General features: G+C 39.8%; 1 protein-coding gene across 1 annotated transcript; it reads right to left on the bottom strand.

Moving 5' to 3' along the window:
* Window positions 1-256: 256 nt before the first annotated feature.
* On the bottom strand, window positions 257-27,943 carry bmper (BMP binding endothelial regulator). The gene is made up of 17 exons (XM_054622195.1): window positions 27,877-27,943; window positions 26,551-26,636; window positions 25,824-25,875; window positions 15,901-15,999; window positions 12,887-12,969; window positions 12,076-12,166; window positions 11,140-11,222; window positions 10,189-10,288; window positions 9,833-9,942; window positions 9,318-9,452; window positions 8,093-8,197; window positions 4,655-4,700; window positions 3,446-3,615; window positions 3,158-3,359; window positions 2,311-2,653; window positions 1,888-2,018; window positions 257-1,400 (listed from the first exon to the last, which is right to left on the bottom strand). Exons 1-17 carry the CDS (start codon window positions 27,941-27,943, stop codon window positions 1,219-1,221), a joined length of 2,085 nt encoding a protein of 694 aa, XP_054478170.1. The 3' UTR covers window positions 257-1,218.
* Between the last annotated feature and the right edge of the window lie 11 nt (window positions 27,944-27,954).

The raw sequence follows: 27,954 nt of genomic DNA, 5'->3' as shown, positions 1-27,954 counted from the left end.
CTGTATGTTGGGAGCAGTTGAGTCGAGGAGGGATTTCACAAGAAAGAGGCAAACGTTAAACATCATTTTGTTATTCCCCTTTTTTCCGTTTCTGAGAAATCTTCTTTAAAATAAAGAATTCCTTCAATTTTCCCCTTCAGATGTCTCCAGTTCCTTTATGGATTTGAACCAGCAAACTTGGGCTCTTCTCCTACAAATCCTTATATTTTCAAACACTGAGCAAAGTAAAGACAGCAGTCAGAGATGGACTTCGATAAAAGATTATATTGCTGGTCTTAAATAATTATCGTCAAGTGAAACATATGCTTGGATGAACACCTTCAGTTTGATACGAACCACAACAACCTGTACACGGAGCACATTAACATACAGTACTTTTTCCCTGCGATGGTGCAACAACTGAGTCACATTTGGGCATTTCTCTTCAAACAGTAACACAAAAGTACACAACAAATACATAAATAGCTTTTGTTTCCCTTTAAATCATTTATAACGCAATTCTGTTCATGATTCTGGCTCTTGCTACGAAACGTCATTTGACCGATATATAAATTAACAACATCAACAACAAATAATAATAATAATAATAATAATAATAATAATTAGAACAATTATAATATAAAAGCTGTCTGTCTTTCATTTAAATCTGGCTAGCTTACAGTATGAAATGATGGAACAGAGATCACGAGGGCAGTTTGACTCGAAGCATCAGAGAGATTCTCCTTATTCCAAAATGCAGGAGCTCAGTTTCCCACTTTAGAGTGTTTTTGAGAGAAATCTGGGCGCCATGTTGGCTCGAGCAGGAGTCCATTGGGCCAAATAGTTTCCTGAGGGTCCAGAGCAGCGGGTTCCTCAGAAGGTGTAGACAAAAATCTCCAAATATTGGGTCCCCGAGTTTCCTTTTGGGAGTTCAGTTCTTCCTCTACAAGCCTGGAATTAGCGCCTCCGGTGGTGGCGACTGGTATCGCGACAGCACACGTTATTTTGGCGAGGATCAGCCTCCTGTTCGCCGTGTTTTCGGTCCATCACCGTAGCGTGTATCTGTAATGTTTAAGCCAGATAGATCTGGACCCTGAGTACCTTGTCGCATCTGATATGTCGACCCTTTCGCGTCCTTGTTTGGCCCCCTTTTTGTGATACTATGTATGACCTTTCCTACCTAAACTAGCCCCCTCACCCGTTCCCTCCCCGACCTCCCTCCCACCTGGGTCACAAGGGTCACCGGCCGGGGCAGGCTGTGGGTTTGATGCAGCGTCCCTGGAACAGCACCAGGTTGGCGGGGCAGTGGCAGCCGGCCACGCAGGGCTTGTGGCACGGCCCGATCTCGTTCCAGTTGTCGCAGGTTTTGGTGCAGCCCGGTCCGCAGGTGTCGTACACGGCGCCGTGTTTACACTGGGTCGCTGGAAGGGAAGGGAGGAGAAGGTTAAATTAAAAAAAAGAGAAAATCCAGCCAATCAGTTGGAATAATGTTGATGTGAATGGGATTACTGATGGACTAGCTAGGAGCATGCACAAAGGCGTTTATGATCAACACGCTGATCGTTGCATTAATTCTCCGTAGCGGCAGATTGCATACAAACTTAACGTACTGTAAAGAAGCAAGAACACAACAAGTGTAACCAGAAAAACTCTTCATTGGTTGCTAAATGGTGGCAATGGCCGATATCCAAGATGGCGACGGCAAAACCACCGAAATCGAGGCTTCAAAACCGCAGTCCACAAACCAATTGGTGATTTAAAACTGACTACGTCCACTTCTTATGGCTACAAGGTCATTTTAAACTATCTTTATGTAGCCATGGACTGTGTATAAGAAGTGGACGCAGTCATCGTGACGTCACCCATCATGTGATTGATTGTAATCAGGTCAAGAGCTCCGTCACTCACCCATACAGGCGGTCTCGGCCTTCCAGAGGACGGGCACTCCCTCCCTCTCGCAGGCCCGGCTGTAGGCGATGAAGGACTCACAGTAGCAGTTTTTATGGACCGGACACTCACACATGTCCGTCACACACGACCTACAGAGAGAGGAGCGATAAATAATACACATTATGAGCACAGGGGGGGTGTTATGTTGTCTTTTTTTATTGAAAGTCTAAAAATATTTATTGGCAATATTCATAGAAATTGAATAGGAGTAGAAATGGCAAAGAATGGAACGGGCTAACTAACCAGCTGAAACAAAAAAATGGCCGATGCTCTTTCCATCCTGCTACATAGAATTGAATGGGGATGTCTTTTCTACTCCTGTTCCATTTCTATGACATTATCATTACAGCTCAGCGTCTGAGTGAGAATCTGCCCTCTGACCTGTAGAAATTGGCGAAGTCAACCACACGGTGGCACTTCTGAAACTCCCACGACTTAATCTTCTGACACTCCCGGTGGGCGCGGAACTTGACCTTGACGCTGCCGGGGCACAGGAAGGAGGCCGGGCGGCGAGGCGGTGGCTGCTGGGAGCAGACCTCGTTTCCCTCGACCCGCCACGACTCGGCAAACTCGTCCACGTCGAACTTGAACTGTCCGTCGCCTCCCATGGTGTCGTCGCGCTTGTGGCCGTTGTAGTTGCCGCAAAGGCCGCAGAGGCGTCCACGCAGGTGGGGGGCGGCCACGACCTCCACGAAACTGTCGCCGTCCCACGTTATCTCCAGACCTGCAGGAGAGGAGGTGGAGGAAGACAAAGACTTCATGATCATCCCTTTAGACTTCTTACTTCTCTACCCAACTCCATCCAAATCTATATCAAAATGTATTTCTGTGTATTTGTTTTTCTTTGCCAGAGCATCTTAATGAAACTCTGATTAATCAAGTTCTATCTTATCTTAGAGAAAAATAAAACATATATCATTATTAAGTGTAAAATAAGTAATAATGAAACCAGTGCAAAATAGAATAGCAATAAGAGTAAAGTAAAGATAGAAAAAAATTCTACTAAAATAGAAAAAGGAAATTACAACAACATAAGATTAAAAAAGTTATAATATAAAGTGTATAAGAAGTAATACTAACACCAGTGCCTAATAGAAACTAAATTAGAAAACACTTGTTATGCAGGAGATTGAGAGTGATATACCAATGATTCTGAAAATAAATTAAAAGGTATATAACATATCATGTTGAAAAAGTTAATATTGCACATGATGTGTTGGTTGCTGACCTGCGATGGTGGTGAGTTTGAGCAGGTACCCGTCCAGGTCGATGTGCACCCCGGGGCCGTGGTACGGCAGGGCGATGCGGGTGCCGTTCCTCCGGACCGTCAGGTGCTGGTGGAGGCCGAGGATCAAACCCCCGAGCCTCACCTCAACGGACTGAGTCCAGGAGAAGGAACGAGTCCGCCGGGCGTCGTTCTTCACCAACACCTATCAGACAAATGGAGCTCTGTTAAATTATTTTATTTGTTGATTTACATGGAGTTTGGCAAGAATATTGATAACTCCCATCTTACCATGAAGCTGGAGTCCGGGCCGTTGATGTTCACGTTGTTTCCCGGTCCTCCAGAGGGGGCGCTGCCACAGTCACGAGTCAGCAAGTACTGACATGTACCCTGGAAGTTAAAGGTCCTGCCGTCGAAGGTGTTGTAGTGAGGGTCGCCAAACACCGTGCACACACCCGGCTCTGCAGAGGGGCGGAGGGACAAGAGAAAAAATATGAAGATGGAGCAAGAACGACCAAAAGAAACAGAAAGAAGTAGCTGCCGTTTGAACTTAGAATACCAGCAGTGGGGACACATAAATGTCACATTATTTATGTCTCCCAGCAAAAAAAACACAATACAAGGACTGACAAAATAAAATATAAAATATAATTATGATAAATGGTGAAATATGAGGCACTTATGTGACTCACTTAAAAGTAGATCTGTGTATGTAGCAATGGTGTAACATTGTTTGCTTTAAAGGAATATTTCATCAGTTACTCGCCTCATGTTACCTTGAAAACTAGAATAAATTGCTCTTTTTCTCGCATACCTCCACGGGGAACGGAGAATCAAAAATCAGAGAAAAGTCTTGATGATTGATTGATGAAATGTTTACTTCACTTCATCAAGACTTTTTTCAGGTTTTTGATTCTTAGTTCTCCGTCGAGGCAGGCGAGAAATACGTTTTTCTTTCAAGAATTCAAGGTAACACAGGGTGATTCATTAATATACAAATGATAATTTAGTGGGTGAAGTATTCCTTTAAAGGCTCGACAGGTGAAAGCGTCTAGATGCACTCCACATGGAAACTGTAAGTTTTTGTTTCACCAGGAGAGGTCAGGTACGCGGCACATTCGTCATCGTAGTGGTTGAACCAGCCCAGTCTGAACGGAACTCAACGTTATGAAGAACTCCTATGGTTTATGGACTCTTTGTAGTCCTTAAACGGTGCATTAACAGACATTTCTGTTGACTTTTTTTCTGCCAAAAACTAAAGTGAAATGACCCGAGAGCAAAACCACCGTCTGGACTAGCTGAAGCTACAGAGGATGAGATTTGTTTTCACTGCCTTTAATAAAGATGAATCATAGATTTGACTTTGATTATATGAATATATTCAAGATATTTTATCAGACTTTTTTGGGGCCTCATTTTCAAGACTTTCCTTTTGTTATTTAAGGATGTGTGAATACTCTGGAAAACAGGAAGCTGGAGGGTTGAGAAGGACTTACTCACTTTCAGTGCAAACCGGACAGCAGCCGGTCCTGTTCAGGATCTTATTCTGCAAGAAACGAGGCACAGACGCACAGCGTTAGATTAGACACATGCAGGAAAGATGGCAAAAAGAAATCATCGACAGAATGCAGACTGATAGTGAGAAACAACACAGAGATCCAACGGAAAAGATCTGAAATAACTAAAGGTCCTTAAAATCATGATATAAATGACATCTGGGAATTTTTGCATATTTTAAAATGAAAAAACAAAACAATACTGAAATATTTATTAACCTGTCAAGGCCAAACACTTTCATAGGATATCAGCATGTAAAAAAAAGAACATGCATATCAGATATCTTATATTTAAAGTTCCATTGGTTTTGTTGATGCAATTTAAATCTGATGTTATCAGTAGTTTGGATTCCCACACTTTCATATGTTTGATTTTGAGATGTGTGTAGCAAAGAGAGCAAAATAGGAAGCAAAAAAAAGACAGTTTATGTGAAACAACTAAGATATAACTAAGAATTTTCAGATGCAGGAAAAATGAATATGCAAAAAGTTGTTCGTGAATCTACTTGAAAGCCAAACGATCCTCAAACTAAAAAGATTTACACTAAACTTCATTTTTCCTTCCACCAGGTTTGATTTACTGACGGGAAAGGAACGCGACAGGAGGTGAAACACAGTTTTCCAGGTTTTTCCAGCAGCGAATAAACACAACAATTCAAAATGACAGTGAAGAGCTATAAAGTCTTGTTGCCTTGGTAACAATCGGTTAAATTGACTCAACCTTTTTCCACACCGTGTAACAAAGGTAACACTTCTGTTTTCATGCTGTCGTTTCAAACAGGTGGAACTGAGATGAAATGAAAGATAGAAAACGGAAGAAAGAGTCAAAGCGGGACGACCACAAAGACACCGATACTCCAACTTCAACCGCTGAACTCTGTGTGTAACAGGAAACTGTTACACAAACTGTGTGTGTGTGTGTGTGTGTGTGTGTGTGTGTGTGTGTGTGTGTGTGTGTGTGTGTGTGTGTGTGTGTGTACAGTATGTTTCAACTTCCATCAGAAGTGCAGATCAGAGGACTCTTTCACACACTTGGTTTTTGTTGCCTCAGGGAAGCCCTTCATTCGCACAAACACACACTCTTTTTTCCTGTCAGACACACACCCACACACACACACACACACACACACACACACACACACACACACACACACACACACACACCACTCGTCTGTCATCACACACAGACGTTCTCTCTACACTCAATACAAACTCCAGAGTCCTAACCTCTGTACAAAGGGCAATCTCTCTCTTTGAAGAGGGCTGCCTTTTGACAAACTGACGACACACACACTCTCTTTCTCTGACACACACACAACACACACACACACACACACACACACACACACACACACACACACACACACACACACACACACACGGTGACATAGATTGGTTTTCAGGGGCCTAAATATAGGGAACCTCTTCTTTGCTGTCACTCAAACGTCACACAGACAAAAGGCTGTTCGGAGACACACTGTCTCCAAAGAGGACGCACACACTCTGTCGACCTGCCGCTGACCGCAGGATGACAGCATGGGAGTGTGTGTGTGTGTGTGTGTGTGTGTGTGTGTGTGTGTGTGTGTGTGTGTGTGTGTGTGTGTGTGTGTGATAACTTGGGACAGGTATGTGTGTGTGAGTTTGTATTATACGACATCAACGCAGGTAAAATTGTCCAGTTTTTGACTTGTAAAGGCGTATGATATAAATTATATAAAGTACATTTTTACTTCCTTTATCAAGACTTTTCCCAGGTGTTTTGATTCTTAGTTCACCGTGGAGGCGTAGGAGAACAAAGGAAGGTAACACAGGGTGAATAAATAATACACACATGATCATTTAGTGGGTGAAGTATTCGTTCAATGGCTGACAGGTGAGTGCGTCTAGATGCCACCAAAAATGTCTTCATGAATATTTTACATCAGATTGCAATTTTAATACAATTTTATTTATATGGCTCTATATGATAAATCTCAAATTTTGCCTCAGAGGGCTTTAGAAGCTGTACAACATACGACGTCCTCCAGCCTCGGACCCTCACATCGAAAAAAAAGAGGAGAATTCATCCCTGAAAAGTTTTTTTTAAAGGGGATAAAAGGGAAGAGGACGCATGTAGAAATAAATGTTCTCATTCTAAGGTAACGAAAACACAACGATTCTTATTTTAAAGTGATTATACACTAAAGAAAACATACTTATAGTAATATAATATTCAATTTCTGCAAATAGATCTCTCTACAATTCTACACACTGTTCCTTTAAGGAGAAGTGATGTTCAACTTATTTACCGTGAAAACAATTTACTAGTGAAATTAAAAAATAAGTGTAAGAAGTAAAAAGTATAAACATATGAAAACAGGAACTTGCAGAAAAGGTAAAGAAAATTATTTAATGCTTAAAATGAAACATCGATATAGCGATTCCAACATTCCATCCTGTTCTCTCGCTTCGTCATCTTTACAGAAACTCAAAATTAAACTGCAGCTGTTACATGTTTGTAAAAATGAAAGTGTATTCCTAATTGCCAACAAAAACCTAATCCCCCAAGCACTTAAACAGCGTTTGACTATATAAAATGCGAAGTGATGCTTCCCTTAATGTGAGAACGATCTGATTTATAAAAACAGGCCTGTGAAATGTTTTTCTTCAGACACTAAATCAGCAGAATCTTTTGTCTTTCCTCCGGAGACAGACCACCTACATCACCCAGCAGGCCTCCTGCTCTGACCACAAACAACAGGTGAGGGCTTGTTGGAACCGCTGGAAGCGTGTGAACTTGGGACTCTCGCCCGACGCCGGCTTTGACTGCGTGACCGCCAGCGGCCGGCGGGTATGCGAGGAATCCACTCCATCACCCGCCGACCGACAGACGACCCCCGGGCGACCTCTGCGACAGGTGAACGCAGAGCAAAAAAGACTTATTTTCGCCAGAAGTTCCCAGAGCGTTTGACAGCCAACGCCACGCTTCAGCTGCTCGTCAGATCCTTTTTATTGTAGAGGAGAAACCTGGGTGTCTTCAAACAAGACAACGATCCCCTGCAGGAACGTGTATCTAACTTCTATCGTAAATCTGCCATGAATGCTTTTAGATAAATCTCTCATAAATCCTAATAACAAGTATCAAACTGCACAAGAAAAAGGAGAAAGTTGAAGGAAACAGTAAATCAGAGAATTGTCGCCGCTTTGAGACGTCACGCGTGTGAAGTGGAGAAGATGGAGTTAGTCACGGGCTGTAAAGTGTGAGCGTCGGACAGAGGAGACAGAGAGAAGGAAGGAGATAAAGGTGGAGAGACAGAGTTGGTGACTGTTGATGAAAACAACAACTCTGATTCTGTGATTTAAACAGGACGTAAGCTGATTGGCCGGCGGGCCTGTCACTCACCGAGGGGCAGCTGCTGATTGGTACACAGTGTTTGGGCCGACACTCGATGCTTCCTTTGACACAGGCGCAGAGGGTGCAGTTAACCGACGACCACATGTCTCCTTCCTGAAGGACAGAGGAAACACGACGGCATCAGAATACATCCAGACATGGATTCATCCAACCATCACTCATCCATCCTTATGCCATCCATTCTTCATCCATCATCCAACTGTTATTCATCCATTTATCTGTCATCCAACCATTGTTCAACATCTCCCCTACTGTTCATCTGTTGATATGTGATCAAACCATCCTTCATCACCAAACCACCAATCATCCATCCATTGATCATTCATCCATCCGTCATCCAATTGTTATTCGTCCATCCATCTGTTATTCGCCCATCATTCATCATCCATCCATCTGTCTTCTAATCAAAATTCATCCATCCATCATTCATCCATCATTCATCCATCTATCTGTCATCCAACCATCTTCATCCATCTATCTGTCATCCAACCACCATTCATCCATCTATCTGTCATCCAACCACCATTCATCCATCTATCTGTCATCCAACCATCATTCATCCATCTATCTGTCATCCAACCATCATTCATCCATCTATCTGTCATCCAACCATCATTCATCCATCTATCTGTCATCCAACCATCATTCATCCATCTATCTGTCATCCATCCAACCATCCAACCATTCCATCCATCTATCTGTCATCCAACCATCATTCATCCATCTATCTGTCATCCAACCATCATTCATCCATCTATCTGTCATCCAACCATCATTCATCCATCTATCTGTCATCCAACCATCATTCATCCATCTATCTGTCATCCAACCATCATTCACCCATCCATCTGACATCCAACCACGATTCATCCATCTGTCTCTCTGACCATATTGTATACCAATTCATCCATCATTCATTCATCCATCCATCCATTTTTTATACTTTTATCTGTCCATGAATTAATCCATCTCTTCATCCCTTCATTTATCCAACCATTATCAATCTACTCAATCTGTCCATCCATACATCAAACAATCCGTTCATCCATCCACAATCACCCATCCATCTAATCGTTACTATAGTAACCCTGTCCATCCACCCAACCATTGTCCATCATTCATCCATCTATTTTACCATCATTCTTTCATTCATGCATCTGTCCATTCCTTTCCCCTTCTCTTCACCCGTTCATCCCCTCCAGCCTCCTCTCACCCTGTAGATCTTGTTCCGGACTCTGCAGTACTTCACCTCCTCCACCTTCACGTAGGACAGACACTCATCGCAGCACTGGTCGCCGTGGCAACTCCCCGCCCGAGAGCACCGCTTCTTGCACACCACCGTGGAATCCTGGGAGAATTTAAAAAAAGAATCAGATTAGTTTTTCACCTGAGTTTTTATCATTTAATATGGTTGGGTAGTACATTACATTACATTACATTACATTACAGTCATTTAGCAGACGCTTTTATCCAAAGCGACTTACAGGAAGTGTATTCAACATAGGTATTCAAGAGAACTACTAGTCACCAGAAGTCATAAGTGCATCTCCTTTCTTAAACAAGCATCTTAAAGCATAAACCAGAGCAAAAGTACAGAAACAAACTAATACAAATACAATAAGTGCAACGAACTAATACGAATACAATAAGTAGTAGTAAACTTTATAGAAAATATAGAAAATAAACACAGGGTCTTTGAAGATGTGATGGTGGTGGAGGACAGGTTACCTTGCAGGTGCAGGTGGTGCAGTTGTCGTGTATGAAGGACGTGCCGTTCTCGTAGACTTCGCTGTGGAACAGACAGCTGCCTAAAGACAGATCAAACACCTTCCTCTGACCTGACGGAGGAGGAGGAGGAGGAGGAGGAGGAGGGAGGAGGAGGAGGAGGAGGAGGAGGACAGAGTCAAAGATTAGAAAACTTATTTTGTGTAATTTATAAAAATTCAGGAAACAAGAAACTACAACTCCACCAGTGCTAAACATTAAACATCCTCTTATAATATTACAGTTACGACTGCAGTGGAGGGTTCACATCAACCTCACCACAAAGGTTAAAGGTCACAGAGACGGTTACTGGTCTTTACCGAGACATCGAGGACAACACTGTCCAGACAGGGTGTGGCTGAGGTGGGCGGGGCATGAGAGGACAGGACACACCTCCTTCATGCAGAGAGTCCGTCCTCCCTGAAACAACAACAAAACAATATTTAATAATGCTTTTCCCTGGAGGAAATGTATTTGCCGTCATATAGGAGCCTTTCTTTGCTAATAATGCAAGTTATGTTTGATTTCTTTGTAAATATTTGTAAAGCTTGTTTGGTGGAAATCTTATTATCAACCAAAATAAGAGACTCCACATGCATGAATTTAACTTAAAAGTGCAGCTGTTTGTTTATTTTGAAACTTCTGCAGCCAGGTCTTTGCATGATCTTTCTGGTTTTATGTGAAACATGAAGACTTTAACATAATATTTCACCTTGAATCCCTGGATAAAATGTCAGTGTGCATTTAAATACACACACATATATCAGTTTGTCAGGTTTAATGTGCATGCACTAAAATATTTTATTTCAAAGAAAAATAAATTTCTGCACACAAGTGAGTTTATGCACAATGTTTCTGTGTCAGCAGGCCAAACTGTCACACCTCTGTCTGTGTGTTTATGTGTTAACAGGCCTACAGAACGCCCCAACTAGGTGCAAGAACATTAATGCTGTAAAGTGTTTATGGATGCACGTCTAGGGTTTGTTTGTCTAATGGGGGAGGGGGGAGAAAGGGGAGAGGAGGGAGGGAGAAAAGTTAGGAGGAGAATGTTGATCTAACCAGAAGTTTGTGACTCCCAAGAGACTCCAAAAAATAACTTATTGAGAGGACAGAAGTCTCGCTCGCAAACCCTCATACACTGGTCACACTGTAAACACAAGTGTGTGTGTGTGTGTGTGTGTGTGTGTGTGTGTGTGTGTGTGTGTGTGTGTGTGTGTGTGTGTGTGTGTGTGTGTGTGTGTGTGTGTGTGTGTGTGTGTGCATGTACTCACAGTGCAGGTGCACTTGATGCAGGGTTTCCCCTCAGGACTGAACTCTTCCCTCTCTTTGTACAGACGACCCTCAAAGATGCAACCTGCAGGAGGAGAGAAGACGTTTCAGACTCATCACTCACTTTGTGTTTTTTATTTAGTTCTCCTTCCCTCACATCTTCTGTCTCCTCACTGAAGAGGAGGCTCGAATTCAGAGCGAGTTATAATAAAGACTTGAAAATATTCTATGTTTTACAAAAACGGTAACGTGAACAAACTGAATTCTTTAAACTTTACACACAGTGAATGCAAAATGTTTCATGTCACTTTCTGTCAGTTTTTTTTATTTCATTGTTGTGAAAGGCTCATTTCATTGGTTTTATTTGCACATTTTTATATAAGGAAAAAATATGAAATAGAAATAAAATAGAAATAAGATACATGTGCAGGTGATGTAAAACCTCTCTACAAGCTTATTTAAAAAACTTCAACAAAAGAAGAAAAAATATAAAAAATAAGAAAGATCTATTAATAAAAATAACAATAAAACACTAAAATGCAATAATATTCCAAAGCACATTTTGGGGTTTGTGTAATGTTAAAATTCCTTTATTTACCTTTGCAACATGCATTTAAATGGGCAACACGTTGCAACTGACAATGATCTTTATCAGTGTCTTTAATTTATTTCATATTTCTAAATTATTTGTCTGTTATTTTATCTTAAATGTCACTGAAACACTTTTACTCTCATCAGTAAAATAAATAATAAAGGAGAAGTGATTTATAACCTGTTTAATCCAAAATACCTTCTTCCGAGGTCACCTGTCATTTAAAAACGTTAAACGCTGTATTTTATTTTCTTCGAAATCTATAAGCTTTCAAAGATTTTTTAAAATAAAAACACAACAATTCTACATATAATTATTTGACAACATGGAGAGAGTGGGTACTCACTGGGGCAGGTGGGGCAGCACTTCTTTGGGTGGATTTTTGGGTTCTTGCAGTGGACGACACACTGAACGTCGACCTCGGTGATGACACCTTCCTGTCACAACCAACAGGGAATCATTTCTTATTTCTTTACTTTTTACATTTGGAAAGTTTTTCTTTTGACTGTTGTTAAAGTGACTTTTGTTTCGTCCTTCCTCCATGTTTTCTGTCCCGTTCTTGGCTTCCTTCCGTCCATTTTCCTCCTCATTTTGTTCCTCCGTCTCTCTTTTATTTCTCCTTATTCCTCTCTTCCATTTTTCCTACTGCTCCTTGATGTATCTTGAAGTTTCTTGCCTCTTTTGTTTGTTCAATGCATTCCTCTTTTCACTGTTTCTTTAACTCTTATCACTCATATATATTTATTTCTTGGCTATTTCTTCTCTTCCATTTATCATTTATTCTTCTTCCCCTTTTCTATCATGTCCCCTAATATGCTTCCTCCTTTCCTTCCTTCAATATCTGTTTGTTCCTTACTTCCCTGACTCTTTCCTTCCCCTTTGCCTTTAGTTCCTACTTCCTTCCTTCCTTTCCTTCGGTACCTTTATTCTCCCTTCGCCTGTATCTCTACCGTCCTCTGACAGCAGCATGTTTGAGTTGTTACGTGACGTCTGAGCTGACACAACCCTGTCTGCATCGCCTCAACTCTCATCATCTGACACACACACACACACACACACACACACACACACACACACACACACACACACACACACACACACACACACACACACACACACACACACACACACACACACACACACACACACCTACACACCTGACAGCGTCTGGTTATGCAGGGTTTGATGCAGCTGGTCCAGGTTACTGAGCTGTTATAAGATCGCCCATCCAACATGCAGCCTGAGAGAGAGACAGAGGGAGAGAGAGAGAGAGAAAGAGAGAGAGAGATGTGGTCATTAACATTTGTTTTCCAAATATGCATTTTATTACAAACATAATAAGCAGAATGTAAAGTCCATATTAAGTCCTCATTATGGACTTAAAGCTGAGGTTGGTAAACTTCTTGCTGGTTTCTCAAGATTACCAAACCTAGCTTTAAGTCAGACTCAAGTCCAAGTCCAAGTCCACACAGCTCTGTATGAATGTAAAGGAGCTGTCCAGTAACTCCAGACCACCGATCCGTCCACTCAGCACTAAATGAAAAGCCTATTCATTTCACCCCGTTTACAGTAAGTGGCCTCAGATCAATGCTTAACTTTCCATACGGTGAAACCTGATCACGACCATTGATCTGCTTTCCTCAGTGGGAACCAAAACCTTCAGATACTGTATCACTGCAGAGGAGGACGTATACGGCATCTCAGAGACACGAAAAATAAACGATCTGATGGGATCCCACAGAACACATAAATGAGATTCAATAAAAATACTGACGACTTATTAAAACTAGAAGGTTAGATGTAGGTCCACCTTCGCTGTCAATGTGGTATGATAAATGATTATTAATTCTTCCCTATGAAAGGTTAGCCAATGTATTTCAAGGAACCTTGGATGAGTTTAAATACAATTGGTTCCCCCTTATTACAAATATTGGTTATGAATGGCCAGCAATAACCTGTATTGGAGTAGATGTGCTTGATTAGCTTGCTAGGCATTCTATGTAATCGTGAATTTCTCCCCTATATAGTTTATTTATTTTATTTTTATTTTTTTTTTTTATTTTTATTTTATTTTTTTATAAATTTTATAAATGTATTTGATTTTATTATTTTATTATTATATATATATATATTTTTTTATTTTATTTAATTTTTTCATTTTTAATGTATTTTAATTTTAATTTTATTTTCTTTTTGTTCTGTTTTTGTTGTTTAAAAATAAAAAAGAAAGTGGGAAAAAAACAAAAACTAGAAGGTTACTCAGAGAAAGCAGACCTCCACCTCCACCAAAGCCAAAAGCCAGATCTCACAAAATCAACAAAAGTGAAAACTAAACCCTAAATGTACAATTTTGGATGTTATTATGTTGTAATTCTTTACAGGCAGGGTTTAAAATATTTATATAATATAAATCTTTTTTATTATTAATTTTGAGTATACTTCAAGCCAAGTATAACTCACACAACATTAACTGGTTAATAAAGGCAGTTTTAAAAAATAAATTGCTCCCAATAAAGTGCTCCGGTCTCTTAAAACTGTGTGTATGATTTCATGAAAGTGATAAAAAAACAGCGTTATGACATTTAGGAGTCGGGGAGTTTTTCCCAAAGCAAAACGACACAGAGGGGTTCTTAATATTTGTCACAGCGGCCACAAGTTGACCGCACAATAGAAAACTAACACGGGTTGTCGTGGCGACGAGGGGGTTTTCCATGTCCCCAAGTTGAGTTTGTTTCCAACTAATGAAGTGGCACGTCGTAAAAAAAGTAAAAAATAACGCCGAACCACAAACAAAAGGTTACGCCTCTGCTGAGGGCTAGGTGTGTGTGTGTGTGTGTGTGTGTGTGTGTGTGTGTGTGTGTGTGTGTTCTTCTATAGTACAGAAAGAGCAAAGAATATCCTCCAAAGTAAAGATTGTTTGGAGGGTAATTTAGATATTTTTAAAATATTTATATATAGATTTTGCCATGTTTTTGTGTCTAAGTGACTAATGGGGACAAGAACTTTTAAAATAGATCCATCCATCATCAATGAACATGTACGAAAAGTGCTTGTTGTTGCTGCAGAAAGGCCCACATTGTTATGATAAGTGTTTGAAACGATTATTTCTTAATATTTGTTATCGTGTCGTGACAAAAAAAACATTTTCACAACAAGTTGCAGTTTAAAAAAGCTTCTTTGGTTGCAATTTTGAAAGTATTGTGTCATTAAAAAGATATTTAAAGAACCACCAATAATCAGGATCATTTTTTTTTTCAAAGTTACATAATTTTAGGCAAATGCAAAATGTTAGCAGCGATGGATTAGACAAGCCAAGCAAGTTTTATGAGACGGCTAGATTTTCTAATGGAAATAACTGGAAAAATATCCAAAAACCAAGATGGCGACGGCCAAAATACCAAACTCCAGGCTTCAAAACAGACCACACACTAATGGGTGACGTCTTGAGGACTAAACGTCCACTTCTTCTCTACAGTCTATGTTTAAAACTTAAAATGAGGTGCTGCTTGATCAACAAACATCTTTCAAAATCTCTTCAAACTTCACTGAAAATCCTCAGAGGTGACTAGGTGTAATTTTTAATATATCGCCGTGGTTACTTCTCAGAAGAACAAACAAATATATAAACCTGCATGTAGAAGAGTGAGTCAAGCTTATATGTGAGGAGATGAAGAGATGAAGGTACACTGAGGAGTTTCTGGCTCATAAAAGCAACTCTATTTCTGTTTGGGCCTGTAAACCCGACGGTGAACCCCTTCAGTGTGTGTGTGTGTGTGTGTGTGTGTGTGTGTGTGTGTGTGTGTGTGTGTGTGTGTGTGTGTGTGTGTGTGTGTGTGTGTGTGTGTGTAGAGGCTCTGGTTAGCATCTCTATGTTTTTGTCCCTTTTGTGTTATTATTGCAGCCTCCTGTTAGTGCAGAGCAGCTGCAGGTACTGTAGTTGAGTAATAAACCATCCAGGGGTCGTTATTATCATCGCTGCTGGTTTATTTCAATATTATGGTGGAAAAAAACTAAAAAGTTAATTTCCTCCCCCGAGTTCAGTTTGGAGAATCAGAGGGCAGTAAGAGTAATAAACTCTCTGTCTGTAAGACTGTCTGTCTGTCTGTCTGTCTGTCTGTCTGTCTGTCTGTCTGTCTGTCTGTCTGTCTGTCTGACTGTCTGTCTGTCTTACCTTTACACCTCTCGCAGCAGGCTCCGGTCTGTTTCACCACCAGAGCACAGTCCTCAGAGACCAGCGGACATTTCTCCTGTTTACAGTCCGCCTTCCCTCCTGAAGCACACAGAGAGAGAGAGAGAGAGAGAGAGAGAGAGAGAGAGAGAGAACATGGGAGGTGAAGAGGAGAAAGGGAGAGAGAGTCGATTAGTATATAAGTCATTTTTTAACAACACACTCTTTTCTTCTATTTTCATTTCATTGCAAGCAGTAACCTGTTTTGGATTAGATGTGCTTGATTAGCTTGCTAGGTATTCTCTGTAAGTGTGAATTTCTCCCCTATATACTTTATTTTTTATTATTTTATATATTTTATTTTATATATTTTATTTTATATATTTTATTTTATTTAAAAAATATATATTTTATTTTATTTAAAAATAATAAATAAATATTTATTTATTTTATTTATCCATTTTATTTATCCATTTTATCTATTTTAAGTAATTTTTTAACAACACACTCTTTTTTCTATTTTCATTTCATTGGAAATTTTATTTTATTTTATTGAAAATATATATATATTATTTAAAAATATATATTACTTAAAATGTATATATTTTTTATTTTTATTTTTATTATTTGAAATATGTTTCTTTTATTTATTTATTCTTTATTTTATTTTGGTTTTACTTTATCCATTTTATTTATCCATTTTATCTATTTTAAGTAATTTTTTAACAAACACACTTTTTTTTCTATTTTCATTTCACTGCAAATTCTTCAATTCTACTTCCTTTTACTTTTAATAAAAATCCACTCTTATACATATTAGACAAAGAGAAAAAAAAATTTTTACACTATTATCTTCTTTTCTATAAATGGAGAATTTTTTTTGTGTTTTAGTTTGACTCACATGATTTTTAAAGTGCTTCTTGTAGCTTTCAGTTGAAGTTTATGACAAGAGGAAAAGATTGCTTTTGTAATCCCTGAATATTTTCTATAACCATAACTCTCTCTTTCTGCTCTTATAACTAATGCATTAAACTGTGTAAACTTTTTTTAACAGAAAACAAAAGAACAGTAGCACAAAGAATTGCGATATTTCAGAGCTCCCCCTAAATTTCTCCAATGAGACTTTCGGGCTCAAGCTTTTTAGGGGAAGAATAGCATACTTTGTATTGAGGAAGAGAATGAGATGATTAACTGCAAAGATGTCATCACCTGAAACGTTGTCAGGCATATTGAAAGCTGCAGGAATGAGTCCTTAAACCCAGAGTCAGCATTTTTGCACTTCCTGTTTAGGATTTTTTCAAAGTGTTTTTGTTAAGATATCTGTAATAAGGAGAAGAAGAGATTTTAACGTTTTGTTCTACGATATAAAATTGCACGTCTTACAAATTAATAAAAATGAGAAGACTGAACGTCCTCACTAGAACACTAGTCCTCCTTTAGCTTAGTGGTGGAGACGTGAAGTCATGTGACCGTGGTGGAGTTCCTTTATAGCCTGTGTATCTTTTTACTTTCACGCTTCATGAATCATAAAAGTCGTGTTCATGTGTGAAGATTATTTTAAAGAACAGTATCATAAACGTTTGTTTGACACAAAGATTATTTTCTGGATAGATTCCTGTTGGACTTTTGTGGCCGGAATCAGTGATGTAACTTCCTGTTGGACTACAAAGAAATACATTCTCCCTGAAGCTCTCTTTTCACTTTGAAAGAGCAATAGTTGTAACTTCATCACTCACTCTGTGACATTCTTTCTGGCCCAAAAAATCAGCGAAACTAAAATTGTTATGTTTTCACGACAATAGTTTTAACCTTCAAACCACCTCTGGGCTCCGATATAATACTTCATCACAGGTTAGAAGTCTGCAGGCTTGAGTCTCTGAAGTTATAAAGTGAGTCAGTCTTCACAGTTTCAGCTGTGAATTTTCACACCAAGTCAACGCTCCGTCCCGTCACCTCCAGAAAACGCCGCACTAAGCTGCATCGTGGGACTGCACTTGTTTAATCCACTCCACTTTCACACCCAGCCTTTTTATTGCTGATTCTATCCACATGCTGTGTGTGTGTGTGTGTGTGTGTGTGTGTGTGTGTGTGTGTGTGTGTGTGTGTGTGTGTGTGTGTGTGTGTGTGTGTGTGTGTGTGTGTGTTTTATCTTACACACTGTGTGGGTTTATAAAGTGGAGGCTGGCGGGTCCCGTGGCCCCGTGGCACTGCGGCAGGCGGCTCCAACGTGGACGGATCAAAGCAGGGGCGTAAAAATAAATCGGGGGTGGTTTTAATATAGCTCCAACTAAAACCCCAACCACACTGAGGACGGATGATGTCATGACGGAGGAGGAGGGAGGACGTTTAAATAACCAGCAGGGGAAAATAAATTAGATAAAGGACAGAGGAAAAAAATAAAATCTCCTTATGCAGCTTCACCAAGAAATCTACTGGAAACTTTCCGTGTGAACACGAGCCTGAGTCAATATTCGGGGAAATGTTAATCTGGCTTTACAGTGGGAGAGGTTGCATCAAGCTATTCTCAGTCCATATGTTATTTGTCCAACCTTATTAGACCTCTTCACCGGCCACAGGATCGCCTGACCACAGCACCGGTATCCATCTCTCTCACTTTATAAATAAAGGAGGTGGGGGGTCCAGACCACAGAGGTGAGACTCTGGTCAAATAAACAGCACAGCTCTGAAAGAAGCTGAAACCAGGCCGAAGGAAACCGATGTGGAAGTGCCTTAAAGCTGCATTCTCTCTCCTGTCCAGCAGGGGGCGACTCCTCTGGTTGTATAGAAGTCTATGAGAAAATGACTCTACTTCTCTCTTGATTTATTCCCTCAGTAAACATTGTAAACATGAGTTTATGGTCTCAATCTCTAGTTTCAAGTCTTCTTCAATACAGCATGATGTTCATTTAGTAAATGATGCTCCATTTAGAGTCAAACAGACCATAAAGCAGGGGATGCTTTAGGGCGGGGCTACACACTGATTGACAGGTCGACACCAGAGACGTATACGGCGTCTCTACGTCACTCCTCCTCAGTCCATATATGGTCACTTCACTTTACTGGTTGCAAAAAGCCAAGATGGGGACGACCAAAACGCCAAACTCGAGGCTTGAACACATCAGTCCACAATGAATGACATCATGAAGACTACGTCCACTTCTTAAATATAGTCTTGTATACTGGATCTCTTAAATAGAATTGTTTAAAGGAAGAGTTTTTAACACTTGAGAAGAAAGTTTAAACAAACTAAAATAAAAATAATAACAGGCACAAATGTCTCCTGCACTAATGCAAATTGATCTGCTTTATTACCTCATTAAGATGTAACAAAGATTCAATGCCATAACACTTTGACGTCAGATTTACACAACTGAGGCGAGGTTGGCGAGTCTTCTGACTTACTGAAATTAATATAAACCAACTTAACTGTCTGGCACAGGAGGAAAAAATACATTAAAGTCCGTAGAACAGAGCAGCAGCATTGTTCACTAAATGGTCAGCTGTGACGCTCAGAACACGAGATCTGTATTAAACGAAGACAAAAACAAAACGGCAGAACTCTCCTTTAACGAGGGCGACGCGGTGGCCAAGGTCACGTCCTTTACTCTCCTACTCCTGTTATCCATTAGCACAAAGTGCTGCTTGAACATGTGACCCCCCCCATGTCACCCCCCTCCCCTCCTCCTCACTCTCACCCTTCTTGTCTCGGGGTCAAAGGTCACAGTGGGTCACCACGCCTTATAAACACTCGACATACCACCGCGGCACCAAGGCTGGTCGACTGGACGACCGTCTGTCGCCGAGGGTGATGACCCCCCCAACACACACACACACACACACACACACACACACACACACACACACACACACACACAGTGGGATGATGCATTGGAATGCATGTGTGTGTGTGTCAGTGAGAGGGAAAGTGTGTGTGTGATCCTTGTGTTTGTGTGCAAACATGCTACTGTATGAAGATACAAAGATTTAAACTTTGTTATATTTCTTTGAGACTTCCGAACTCCAGATTCTGTGTGTTTTGATTTATTTATTTTAACTAAAGCATAACATAAAGCTGTCGAGTCTCTGAACATCACGTAGACAAAAGGTTTCAGTCAATAATAGTCTTAAAATCAGATTTTTTTTAAATTCAATAAGTACAATTCAATCATTTCTAACTTGTTTAGTGAAGGTCGATGTCAAATACACAGAGTTCAGCCTCACAGCAGCTTTTAAAGTCTTGTTTTCTGCTTTAAAAGAATGTTTTTTTCTTTTTCGGGTGAGAACATGTTCAGCAAAGTCATCATATATCTGCAGTTATATTGTCAATTTAAATGAGCAGGAATTCATCTTTTTAGGGTCCATAAACCTCCAGCAAATGCTTAAAAGATAAGAGGAAATCTTAAATATTTCTAAGTTCACTGTGAACTAAAATCACAGAGGTTTAATTAATAATGTGGATAAAATGTTCCTTTAGGTTCTGAGATTTGGGATTGGTTAAATTTGAGCATCAACATGTTTGTTATTTTTAAAATAAAATAGTTGCATGTTATTGATATGAAAGGGTTTTACTGATGTTCTTTATTGGTGTATGAATGTTTGTCATGTTTTAATGAATTATTATTATTATTATTTAAAGCAGAGACACAACTTTGAGACTAAACTGATAATTTGAAGACTGAAAGAAATAGAAATCTTGGTCCCTTAACTTTTAATTATCATTAAATGATCTTTTCTTTTTCTTGAATTGATAAAAGAAAAAGCTTTCGTTTGTGTGACAGTTTGATATTCTGCCACTAGGGGGCGACAGTGTTCACTATTTCTCCTCATCGTTTTCTTCCTCGCTACTTCTCCTCCTCATCATCACTCAACTCCTTTCTCCTTTTTTCCCATGATCCATCACTCTTTCTTTCTCTGGTTGTTATAATTTCTCCCTATTTTTCCATTTTGAATCTAAATTTAACAACCTGCAGCGACATAATTATTACCAATATCCTCTGAACTCTTTCACACTTTGTTTTTCCATCTTTCTCTCCAGTGTAATAACGTTTCATTCTCTGTCCTGGTGACGGATGGAGAGATCAGCCGGGTCTGTCAGCGCAGGAGAGCAGCTCTCGACTTAAAGGCCCACTTAAGCCCCTCGGACATCGGCCCCCCCTCCCGATCCGCCACCGTGACCTTCAACCTTTCACCCTTCCTCCAAAACAAACAGGTCGCGACCCCCCGCCAGAGAGCAGGAGCCACAGTAGCTTAGGGAGGAGACGGGTGGAGGGGAGACGCCGACGGGGAACCGGTTCCCCCAAAAAAACAGTTTAAACGAGGCGTCTTTTTCTGCCGGAGGAGAGACGACAAATCACACATAACCTTTATTCTGAGCAGGATGGCTGCACATAAAGTTTGGAGGAACATTAAAAAATACAATTTAGCACGAAAAAATTATATTTATTAAATTCTTAAGAAGCTTTAAGGTTATTAAAAAAATGTATTCCACACTTTTAATACACTATATTCTGTATCAGAGTGTTGCAGGTCTCATTAAAGGGGACTCAATGCATCATGTTACATATTTCCCCAAAATTCAGGCTGCTCAAAATGGTATTTTTTGAAAACTTCAAGAACAAAGTTTGTCTGTACAGCAAAGAAACAGCCAATCGTACCTCAGTGACCTCTGATGTGACAGTGATGCAGACGTCTTTTTGAGATAAAAAAAAAAAGTAAGTTGTTTCCTCTCACTGATAAATTACTTTCCATGGTAAAATATGAATTACATTATTCAATATAAAAAGATACAAAAACATCATGAAACCTATCAAGAATATTTTGTTTTGACATGTAAGTGGTCCCAATATCAAGACAGGATATTCATTTTAGGACTGCAGCTAAAGATTATTTTCATTATTAATAATTCAGTCAATGATTTTAATTTCAAATAAAAAACATATTCATTTAAAGATTTCACACGCTAGAGAGTGTTTACGACAAGAGAGTCAGAAATCCTGAACACTTGAACTCACTTTATTTAATAGACAGACAATGAAGGACTGAGGAATGAAAAAGTTCTGAATAAAGTGAGTTCAGGTCACAATGGTGTAAATATCCATTGTATTTCTTTTGATAAATGATGATGAATCAATTCTCTTTTTGCTGATAAATATGCTGATGAAATCCAAAAAGTTAAAATCTAGTTTTTCTCCAACTCTCTGCAAAACACAAAATGTTGTTTTTGTTTCTCTCTGAAAGACTTTTCTGGCACGGAGACTACAAAAATGTTTTAATTATTTTACTATATTGCCAAGTTAGTTCATTGAGGCTTTTTATTCTAACCTCTGGACCAATCAGACACTCTTTTCATCTCTTATTTAGTCCTCACTTCCTTCCACTCAGTTTGCAGAAGATAGGTGAGACAAACGAGAAAGAAAGGCAAAGACTGGAAGAAGGGAGTTATGGAGAAGAATCATCCGTTTGTACTTCAGTCTATTTATTTTTTGCTGTACATTTTATCTGAATTTTGCTTTTATTTTGAAATACAATTGAAACCTTAAACATGAATAAAGTTTTACGTCTGATATTCAGCATGTTCTATAAAGAGTCGAGCTGGTGTTGCCTCAGCGTTATCCGGTGGTTATCAGGTAAACATTGTCTCTCCTGTATTGATCAGCTACTGTTTGAGTTGAGACGCAGAGAGGAAACGACCTTTGACCTTTCTGTCTGATCGATCTGGGCTACTGAGTGTAAAACTCCTCCGTGCATCTGGAATGTTTGTTCGATCGATTAACGGGCTGCTGTGACCCCTGACCTTTGACCCCCTCACTGCTGGGTGCTGCTTGTAATGTAGGAAATGTTCTGATAATAATAAACTGATTAAATTATTATATAATATAATATTAAATCACAGCAGGATGATCAGCAGATTAAATGTCTTTTTGTGGGTAGGTGAGTTATTTTTTTCCTTTTGTGCTCACGGCAATTAAAACTAAAATACTAAATAACAGATTTGTAATTTATAATTTATTGGAAAACTAATCCTCATTCTTTGGAAAGACGACGTATCCGTCTCTGCTAGTGGTGTCTTTTCAAAATAAACTTCCAATGTAGGTTTACTTACAACAAAACTACTGAGTTAGATTGTGTTTGTTACATAACTGGCATTAGTTACAGGTGCATTGTGTAAGATATGGCGACATCTAGTGGTGAAGTAGGAGATCGCAACCAACTGAAACTTCTCCTGTGTGCCAAGCGTGTAGGAAAACTACGCTGACCAGTGTTTGCTTTGTCCATTCTGGGTTTCTGTAGAAAAATGGGTAACCACTATGGTAATATAGATATAAATATCTCTTTCTAAGGTAACAAAAACACAACAATTCTTATATTTCAGGTGATTATACACTGAAGAAAACATACTTAATAATATTATGTTCCATTTCTGCCCATAGATGCCCCTTAATGCTACACGCTGTACCTTTAAGTGCGTAAATTATGTAAAAAAGAGAGTACAAATATATCAACGTTGACGTTCACATGGGACACAAACAGCAGTCTCCTGGGTGAAAGTCCTGTGTTTGTTTTTGAACAGAGTCATAGTCTGTGACGTCCTTATTGTTACCAACATGTTTAATATGTTCATTGCCAGAGTTTAGTCAGCTACTGCAGGATGTCCTCAGTATAATACAGCTGCTACTCCACCTCTTCCTACTCTGCTAACAGACGTCTCGTATTCTTTCCCACATGATGCTAAGAGGCCAAAAAACAGCCGACATTTACAGTTTTTTAGGTAAAAAAATCTGAACGACAACAAGTGACGGAGTAAAAAAAAAAAAAAGAAAGAAGGAGAGCGCGGGGAGGAAGAGATGACGAGAGAGTGGAAAAAAGACACGGAGATGAACAGACAGATAGACGAGGGGCGATGAAGAGCGTGACGGAGATGGGCCGACTCCATGCGAGATAAAGGATCGCCATGGCGACCCGCCTGTCAGTCAGTCTGTCAGCCACATCCACTCCTGGCCCCATTACAGCGCCCGGCCTCACAATGGCCCTTCTGTATGTGTCTGTGTGTGTGGTGTGTGTGTGTGTGTGTGTGTGTGTGTGTGTGTGTGTGTGTGTGTGTGTGTGTGTGTGTCTACCCACAGAGCCATTAGCAGGTACTCTGGACCAACTGGAGAGCCAAACCCCCCCCGACCCTAAACCTCCATGTATGAGTGACACTGGAGACCCGGTGGCTCCTCAACCCCCTAAAGACCCCCTGAGACCCGGAGAGTCGGTCTTTTGGGGGGATGAGGGAAGTGGAAGTGTGGCCGCTGAAAAATATGACGTTCTTTTTGCAGAAAGGTCTGGTTTAAACTGGATGTTATGTTGCCAAGCATCAAAACGTTTCCTCTTGCAGCGAGAGGAAACTGTTCACCAGAGCGATGGCGAGGACAGATCAGAATGTACCGAGAAAAAATACTCCATAGGGGGAAATAATAATGTTATTAAAAGTAAACCGTCAAACTTTGAGATGTTTCTACAGCTAAAAACGCTTCTAAAACTCAACTTTTTTCTTATTTTTTGCATTATTAATTTGATTTTCAGCTGTTTTTTTTACTATGCAATGCAGTGATCTCCAACAATACAAAGCTTCACCTCATATTTCAACAAATAAATTAGTAATCACAGGTAAAATGTGTGTAAAATGCAGAATTAAATCTTGCTATGTATGTCAAATGAACGCAGGAACAGAGACATTTGTGTGATGTCATAATTTGTTATATAGTATTTGACTTAAAGAGAATATTGAAGATTTAATAGGCAGACGTGGTGACCGAGGAGAATTAGAATTACGAGCTGATAGCTGACTGATGCGGAAATAAAAGCCATGCATCTGGAGTTTAAAACGCTTTTAGGAGATAAACAAAGGCCAAATTCAATAAAGGTTGAGGCCTGAACGTATGTAAGTTTATGAGAGTGTGTGTGTGTGTGTGTAGGGTGTGTGTGTGTGTGTGTGTGTGTGTGTGTGTGTGTGTAGGGGGGGTTAAAGTAGAGATGAAAGGCCGGCCATTGCCTGCTGATGACTGATAGCATTCAGCAGGGCTTTGGCTGATGTCTGCCTGATAACACAGAGGACGGCTCAGTCAGACTGCAGGCCGAGAGGGGGGGGCTCACAGCAGCCAATCAGGAGCCGCGGTTTGGGTATCGGAAGTTGTGTTTGCCATGAATGAGTATATGTTTAAAGTGTGCATGAACAAGGTGACATTTAGAGTCCAAACTAATGAAAACAATATTCAAAGAGGAAGCGAAAAATGGACTTTTGTTTCTGCACCAGTTCCATTATTTTATTATATAAGATATTATATAATATATATATATTATAGATCATATACCATATCATCTTTAACGGCCAGTTTAAAGGCTTCAGAAGTGGAAATGAAGAATCAAAATCAGAATTTGGCATATTCGAGGACTTTGGCATCATTTTATTCACAATTCCCCCAAATATTTTGATATAATTAGGACTTGTATGGCCAAACTCTTCTATCCAGATAGAGGTAATTTAATATCTCGAGCGTGTGTTTTCTGGTAAATCAATAAATAAATGTATTATTATTAAATAACCACACGGTAATCCCTTATTTTCGGATTCTCCTTTGTGAATTTAATACTCCCGACATGATTCCACTGAAAGATGATAAATTATAATATTGAGTTATCGTGTCAATCAACTTATTTGTTTTTTTTGTGATCGCCACAAAAATTTCAAATAAGTCTTTGACAGTTTGATACAGCACAGAGGATCAGACTAATCACTGAAGATAGAAGTATGTTTTAACTTGTCAGCCAATCAGAAACAAGTGGACAAGGTGCAGATCATTTTATCAGAAGTATTGTTCAGTCTGTAAAGTATATATACTGATGGTGCAGATGGTGCAGATAACATGCAGCCCTCAAGTTCACACCGTGTGCTTCCTGCAGAGTAAACTGAAACCTAGACTTCTCTATCAGCCGTGTCTATAAAGTGACACAGAAAAGCCTTGTTGGTCAATTCTCATCCCCGAAAACAAAGAATCTACAGCAGTAATGGAGGCCGAGGTCAGGGGTCAAAGAGCACATGTTCCAGGAAAGAGTCGTCCCCTAACGTTTTGTAGGCTGGTTTTAGCTGCCGAGACAGCGTGACGACAGGCCGTCTGTTAAAACAAACAATCCCCACTTCATGTTTCACTAAAAGTTTTGTTGTAAATCCTTAAAAAGTGCTTTTCCGCAAATCACTGAGCTGTTAAAAAAAACAACTTCATGAGCCAGTCAACATTTTCTACCCATTTCAAAGGTGCATCGTATAGATAAGCCCTTTTTAAGCCCATTATCATCGTAGTGAAAATCTTTTTCAAACACTTAAAACAACTGCTTACAAAATGTATCATGAAAATCAAACAATCCATACGTCTCACCTAAAAAACCTACATTTCAAAGTCCTCTCACAGGGTGAAATATCTTTCACAACCTCCCGATAAGAAGCGCAACACAAAGCTCAATAATCAGCTTTTACAAATATCACTATCAGCTCTAAAAGAGGTCGTTTCCATCCTATCAGCACGGAGTGGAAACGCTGAGGCTGCAGTTACACGTTGAGGTGCAGAGAAACGAACAGGGAACAGAACAGGAAGTGAAAAACAGGTTTGTTCTTACCAGACACACACAGGTGATGCAGGGGTTGTCGGTGATGTTGGGGATGTGGAGGACTTCGCCCTCGTTCTCACAGCTGGCCTCGGTGCCTGTGAAGGGGAACGGAGGGAAAGGTGAGATGCAGGAGAGTGAAGAAACACTCCTGATCCTACGTAATCACCTGGACCACATGACGTCAAACAGGTAGATAAACTGTGAACTAAAAGCAGGTGAGGGATGTGAAGAGGAGCCACTTAAGTTTTTCAAAGCTTCACAAATCGTAGCAGCAAAACAGAGAATTATCACCCGACTGCAGCTCAACTTTGAATTTTTAGCGTCTTTGAGCTATTGAGGTATTTTTTTAGTCAAACAGGAAGTTAGCATCACTGGTTCCCGTTGACAAAAAGCCAATGTTTTGTTTTTTTCAATTGGATTTTGGATTATTGAAGAAAATAATCTCAGTGGTAAACAAATGTTTATGATACTTACACAATAATCTTCACTAATTAACACCACTTTTATGATTTTTGAAGCGTGCATATAGTATATCAGAAGTTTAAAAGCTGACGTTAGGCTATAAAGAACTACAACACGGTCACATGACTTCACATCACCACCACTAAGCTACAGGAGGACTAGCGTTCTAGTGAGACACGTAAAAGCTTCTAAATTCTCCAGAGGGGTGTTTACTGACCTATTTTATATTGTAGAACAAAAGGTTAAAGACCTTATTTCCGACATCTTATCAAAAACACTTTATGAAAACATATCCACTTCCTGACGATGGAACTGGAAGCGCAAGAAATGCTGACTCATGTCTGGGTTTTTAGGACCTGCAGCACTCTTTATGGCCGTGCGTATAAATCTACGTTCATTACAACTTTTAAGAGTGATTATATGTCAGTGTTGTGTTTACAGTTTGTTCTGCTGCCCCCAAGTGGCCAAAAATATATTAAATATTGCTTCTTTAACTATTTCCTTGTTTGTTTTTCATTAGCCCCGTTCTGCAGATAAAGCATGCAGGACATATCCATTGTGTGGTGTTTTTCTGTCCAGTTAGAAGCAAAAACATTTAAACTGAGTCAGTCAGATTGTTACGAGTACAAATGTAATCCAAACCAACGGCAGGAAACGACCCCAAACACAAGGGTTTATGGGTAGAAGCAGACAGATGTCAACATCTCAGTTTTTCCTGCTTTGGAGAGGAGAAGAATGACATGATGTTCAGCTGTTTGCTCATGTTCCAGGTTTGTTTTGACTCTAAAATGATAACTTCCTTCCCCGGTAGGAAGTTATTGTCATGAGCCGGGAGTTGAACCAGGGTCGTCAGAGGAAAAGGTTAATCCTCACCTCTGACAACTTCCTGTTTCCTCCAGCTGATCTTATCTCGCTGACGGGAGGAATACCTTCCAGTCATGTATTTACTTT

Source organism: Anoplopoma fimbria, chromosome 20, assembly GCF_027596085.1.
Source record: "Anoplopoma fimbria isolate UVic2021 breed Golden Eagle Sablefish chromosome 20, Afim_UVic_2022, whole genome shotgun sequence".
NCBI lineage: Eukaryota > Metazoa > Chordata > Actinopteri > Perciformes > Anoplopomatidae > Anoplopoma > Anoplopoma fimbria.
The sequence above is the reverse complement of the archived record's forward strand: the minus strand, read 5'-3'. Positions and strand labels throughout refer to the sequence as shown.

Bases quoted from the DNA above. Each gene is read 5' to 3' on its own strand.
- bmper (XM_054622195.1), bottom strand. From the start codon at position 27,943: ATGACTGGAAGGTATTCCTCCCGTCAGCGAGATAAGATCAGCTGGAGG. The intron at 11,223-12,075 runs GTGAGTACCCAC...CTCCTCCTGCAG, and splicing joins GTGCTGCCCCACCTGCCCCA to GTTGCATCTTTGAGGGTCGT. The intron at 8,198-9,317 runs GTGAGAGGAGGC...TCTGTCCTTCAG, and splicing joins TCCGGAACAAGATCTACAGG to GAAGGAGACATGTGGTCGTC.